At 46.0% G+C, this 6,176-nt stretch overlaps 1 protein-coding gene across 1 annotated transcript in view; it reads left to right on the forward strand.

Annotated features, from left to right (window-relative positions):
- Positions 1 to 5,333, forward strand: part of LOC130556163 (protocadherin Fat 4-like) — a 7,827-nt gene extending 2,494 nt beyond the window's left edge. The window contains exon 2 of the mRNA XM_057336927.1: positions 166 to 5,333. Within this exon, the coding sequence (XP_057192910.1) occupies positions 207 to 2,066 (1,860 nt within the window). The 5' untranslated portion in view covers positions 166 to 206 and the 3' untranslated portion in view covers positions 2,067 to 5,333. The remainder of the gene's footprint in view (positions 1 to 165) is intronic.
- Positions 5,334 to 6,176: the final 843 nt, after the last annotated feature.

The raw sequence follows: 6,176 nt of genomic DNA on the forward strand, positions 1-6,176 counted from the left end.
ACATCAGCGGCTTCAGTTTGCAGCTTCTTCACATCAAGAATCCCACACGTCATCATGTAAACCAACCAATCATAGTGCACGTGCCGTGTAGGGGTGGGTACATACTGGCCTTGTGAGGCTGAAACTAGACTGACCGTTCTCTCTGTGTTGTGTGTTTGTTTCTAGGTTTTGATGGCTGTTATGCGTATGTGAGATATAACGGAGAGATGCTTCCCTTCAGCGGTGAACACAGCACCGTCTCCATCTCTAAAACGGACCCATCAGTGAAGATCGGCTGCCGTGGTCCAAATCTTTGTGAAAGCGGCCCGTGCTGGGACGGCCTGATGTGTGTGAATCAATGGTACACCTACCAGTGTGTCCCTCCGGGCGACTGCGCCTCGAACCCCTGTCAGCACGGCGGCAGTTGTGTCCCCGGCCCGCGCGGAGGATTCGCCTGTACGTGCCACGAGTTCTACACGGGCAGAGCGTGCGAGAGCCTCGTGGCGTGTCTGGGCGTCCGGTGTCCGCAGGGTACAGAGTGTAAGCTGGGAACCAACGGAGGCTTTACCTGCAGCCCGGGCACCGCCGCCGCCGGCGAGATGAGTCTGCCCATCTGGGCTGTGCCTGCCATCGTGGGCAGCTGCGCCACCGTCCTCGCGCTGGTGGTTTTGAGTCTCATCCTGTGCAACCACTGTAAGGGCCGCAAGAAAACCAAAGTGCCAAAAGAAGAGAAGAAACCCAAGGAGAAGAAGAAGAAGAAAAAGAAGAAGGGCAGCGAGAACGTGGCTTTTGACGATCCAGACAACATTCTGCCGTACAGAGACGACATGGCGGTGCGTAAACAGCCCGAGGGAAACCCCAAACCTGACATCATAGAGCGGGAAAATCCCTACCTGATCTATGATGAGACTGACATTCCGCACAGCAACGAAACCATTCCCAGCGCCCCCTGTGCTCCGTGTGTGGGGCCGGAGGGCGACATGGAACACTATGACATCGACAACGCCAGCAGCATCGCCCCGTCAGATGCTGACATCATCCAGCATTACAAACACTTCCGGAGCCACACGCCCAAGTTTTCCATTCAGCGTCACAGTCCGCTGGGCTTTGCCCGTCAGTCTCCTCTCCCACTGGGCGCCGCCAGCTACAGCTATCAGCCCACGTACACCCAGGGCCTTCGTTCCACACCCCTCAGTCACTCAGCCTGCCCCACGCCCAATCCCCTGTCCCGTCACAGCCCCGCCCCCTTCACCAAGCCCTCGTCCTTCTATCGAAACACTCCCACCCGTGAGCTCAACCTGGCGCGGCGCGAGGGCAGTCCGCTCGATCTCCACGGTGACGGGTGCCAACCCGGCATGTTCAATTACGCCACCAGGTTGGGCCGCCGCAGTAAGAGTCCTCAGACGATGGCGGGTCACGGCTCTCGTCCCGGGAGTCGCCTGAAGCAGCCCGTCGAGCAGATTCCGCTAGAGAGCGGGCCACCCGTGGGTCTGTCTATAGAGGAGGTGGAACGGCTCAATACACCTCGACCCAGAAACCCCAGCATCTGCAGCGCCGATCACGGACGCTCCTCGTCTGAAGAGGACTGCCGCCGCCCGCTGTCTCGTGTCCGGAACCCCGCTGACGGCATCCCCGCGCCCGAATCTTCCTCCGACAGCGACTCTCACGACTCCTTCACCTGCTCTGAGATGGAGTACGACCGAGAGAAAGCCGTCTCTTACGGATCTCGTGTGCCCAAACTCTCGCAGGTCAACGAGTCCGATGCGGACGACGAGGATCACGGCGGGAGGCTGAGACAGAGGCGATACTCCAGCCGGCGGGCGGAAGGCGGATCGGCCAGTAACCACAACACCCTCTCTGATCACCATCATCATCATCACACTCTACCCCACAAACTGGGCCATGGATCCAACAACTTCAACTGGGATAACCTGCTGAACTGGGGTCCGGGCTTTACTCATTATGTGGATGTGTTTAAAGACTTAGCGCAGCTGCCGGAGAATTCTCCCGCGAAAAACATTGAGATGAAGAGCGGCGACGGATCCATCACTATTCTGAACGAGGGCGAGGCCGAGCAGTACGTATGAAGGATCTTCTTGAGTACAATCCTGAAGAAACCGATTCTTTTCTATACTGAATGAAGACGAACTTAAATGCAGTAAGGCAGAGCACTGAATCCACAAACTCACATTGATTTGTGTTATTGTGCTGGATTCTCTGTGAAACACACGTGAAGTGAATCAGAGAGTGCTGAAGCCTGAGCTCCGTTCATCTGGCTGATGTTCTTCTGTGTTATTGACTCGACCTCTGTGAGATCGTCACACTCCAGCCAAAACACTTCTGCCAAGAACCACGGCTGTTTCTCTTCCTGAATCAAAAGCATGAGATATGAGAGAAATCAGACCTCTGCCTTCTGGATATTTGAGGATTTGGTGACTGCGGACTCCGTGACTGTTTTTGTGTCTTGCAGGTTTCGTATGAAGATGTTTGTTCATAAGACTATGAACATTTTGTATTAAATGAAGCTCATTGGAAGTCAGTGTTCTCGGTTAGATGTTTTTTTATTATATAAATGTCTGTTTCTACTTTTTTTACCGTGTATTAACTTAAAGCTTCCACAGTGTTTTATGGAGATTTTTCAGATGCTGGAAATGAGGTTCTTACTTTCAGCTGAAGTAAGATAATACTTTTTTTTTTTTACGTGTTACGTATGTCAACAGTATTTTCCACTATTTTGATAAAACTATAACATAATGTCTGATTTATACATGTCAAAGCCAATAACAGAAAATAAAATATTTATTTAAAAAATGCAGATATTGATGTGAAGATATTAAAGGGACTGAAATCAGGTTGTCAGGGGATTTTTAGATGATGTTTGTTAAACTGTAAAGAGCTCCGTGATGTCCTGCTGAAGGAATCTTTAGCCCTAAAGTTTAAATAAAGTTTGGGATGAATTGAATAAGAGCTCTGAGGTTTTGGATGAGAAAGAGCCCTGATTCAGCCAAACACAACACCACCCTTCACACACACACACACACGTATGTTTTATTATCCCCGTGGGGACAGTCCATAGGCGTAATGTTTTTTATACTGTACAAACTGTATATTCTATCCCCTATCCCTAACCCTAACCCTAAACCTAAAGATCATAGAACACTTTTTGCATTTTTAGATTTGTAAAAAATATTGTTCTGTACAATTTATAAGCTTTTTTGCCCATGAGGACCTCAATTTTGGTCCCCACAGTGACACGAGTCCCCATGTGTTGGTGTGTATTCAGGTTTAGGTCCCCACCGGGATATACAAACATGAACACACACACACACACGCGCGCGCGCGCGCACACACACACACACACACATGTTGGGTTTCCATGTTTTATAGGGACATTCCATAGACACAATGGTTTTTATACTGTACAAACTCATCATATTCCCTACCCCTAACCCTAACAATCACACACAACTGTCTGCTCTTTTACATTTTCACAAAAGTGAATTCTGTATGATTTATAAGCTTGTTTCCTCATGGGGACCAAAAAATGTCCTCACAAGGACAAGGATTTTGGATATTGTCATCTTTGTGGGGACATTTTGGCCCCATACCGTAGGGTTTACCCTTCCCACACACACACACACATGCACACACACACACACACATGTCTGGTTTACTATCCCCGTGGGGACAGTCCATAGGCGTAATGTTTTTATACTGTACAAACTGTATATTCTATCCCCTATCCCTAACCCTATCCCTAAACCTAAAGATCATAGAACACTTTTTGCATTTTTAGATTTAAAAAAAATATTGTTCTGTACAATTTATAAGCTTTTGTGCCCATGAGGACCTCAATTTTGGTCCCCACAGTGACACGAGTCCCCATGTGTTGGTGTGTATTCAGGTTTAGGTCCCCACCGGGATATACAAACATGAACGCACACACACAAACACATACACACGCACGCATGCACACGCACACACACATGCATGCACACACACACGCGCACATACACACACGCGCACGCACACACACATGCACGTGCACACACACGCACGCACGCACACACATGCACACACACACCCATGCATGCGCACAAACACACATGCTCGCACGCACGCACACACACACACACACACACACAAACAAACACATGCACGCACACACACACAAACACATGCACGCACACACACATGCACGCACACACACACATGCACACACACACCCATGCATGCGCACAAACACACATGCTCGCACGCACGCACACACACACACAAACACATGCACACACACGCATGCACGCACACAGAGCTGTAAGTTCAGGAATTTGAAAGTAAGAAAAAGCTGTATATTTTGCTTCACACGTTTTTAAATGTCATTGGGTCACTGTCATAAATCTGGACATTTGACATCCATCCATCCATCCATTAATGTTAATAATGTTAATTCTCATAATGCAGTCATTTTTACCCTTTAAATGTTTATACAATAAGGATTACATTTAAAGAGCTCATCTCACAAAGAATCTTAATTTCCCTTGAGCTTCCGGAGATAAAACAGCATGATATTCTATGAAAACATACTGTAACTTTAAGAACTTAAAACTTCCAAGATTTTGAAAAAAGAAAAATTCACTTGAGGGATTTTTTTCTCTCTTGAAATAATGTTGATGTCTGAGTTTACACAAACATAACAATGTTGTTAAGTTCTTAAGGACACACACAGATGATTCATGCATGTAGTGAATATACATCACCGTCTGCAGAAATATTTAGAATATTCCTGCGTGTCCCGTATCAAAAACCCACAGGATCCACTGAGAGAAAAGTTCATGTTCAAAGGTTTTTCACGCCTGTGTGAACGCTCATATAAACATTTCACTTGCTTATAGACTGGATTTTTTGAAAGAATTTTTTTGTGTTCTTTGAAAGAAAGAACACAATTTGGCTTGAATTTGGTTAAATAAAGATTCGATCAAGTGTTGAATGAGAGCTCAAACTCAGTTTGTGTGTTCAGGGTCAATTCAGAATATTTTGTTGTATTTTGCATAATTAATTACAAATACTGATTTTGACAAATCATCTGTCTGCCAGTCGTGTGTTTATGTTTGTCAGTGTGTGTTATTCATATAGTCTGGTGAATTATGAATTATGTGATTATTGATACTTTTATCCAAAGCGACTTACAAAATGAGGAACAATAGAAACAATGGCGACAGACGATGTAAATCATCGGCTCTGGAATTATGACAATAAAATAAACAAGCCTTTGGTTTTCTATAGAGAAGCATTGAGTGCTTCCAGCTCATGTTTGCTCACGCTGTGTTTAAAATGTCTCCAATAAATCATCTGAACAGCTCAGAATACTGTGGTGTAGCGTGTAAATACTATAGTAAGTATATATACATGGTCACTTATCATCATTTCCCAAATGGCATAATGGCACGAGTTTGGTTTCTCTCTGAGACGAGTGCACAAACAATAATTCATGAAGACTGACTGAGTGAAAATGTCAGAGGAACATTCTAGAGATTCTAGAGGGTCCGAGTCTCTCTCTCTGACACACACAGCAAAGTCCTTCATGAGCTCATCGTCTGTTAAAATAACCAGCATAATCTCTCTCTCCGTCTTTGACACATTTTCTTGCGTATTTAAGCAAAAACAAAAAATCTTGCACGGTTGGCATTCCAGCCTGTGGAACGGGAGAATACTGAGCTCTTGGCAGCAGCTTTAGACAACATTAATTTACACAATAACATTCATTGGTTAATTGTGTGTCTGTGTGGTGTTTAGCCGCGGGGTTTTTCCCAGGCTCTCGTCTCTTTTCTCCTGCTCTCGTGCATTCATGCTGTCACTGAGACGCTCAATGCTTTGCTCTTCATGCTAATTGTCTCTCAATAGCATCGACTCCTCCCACCGTCATAATGCACTCGCGCTCGCGGCCTGCGCTGGATTCATTTCACCATCCACAGCTGACAAATACAAACTGTGTTTGAGGGAACTGAGAGAGACACACATGAAGGAACTGTACACTGTTTTAAATTTTGACCAGTCATAAGTTACTGTGACGTAAAGTTATTTGAACACGTAATATATTAACCTATATTAACACCCCCTAGAGTGTGAGAGAGAGAGAGAGAGAGAGAGAGAGAGAGAGAGAGAGAGAGAGAGAGAGAGAGAGAGAGAGAGAGAGAGAG

The sequence above is a fragment of the Triplophysa rosa genome, linkage group LG6 (assembly GCF_024868665.1).
Source record: "Triplophysa rosa linkage group LG6, Trosa_1v2, whole genome shotgun sequence".
NCBI classification, from domain to species: domain Eukaryota; kingdom Metazoa; phylum Chordata; class Actinopteri; order Cypriniformes; family Nemacheilidae; genus Triplophysa; species Triplophysa rosa.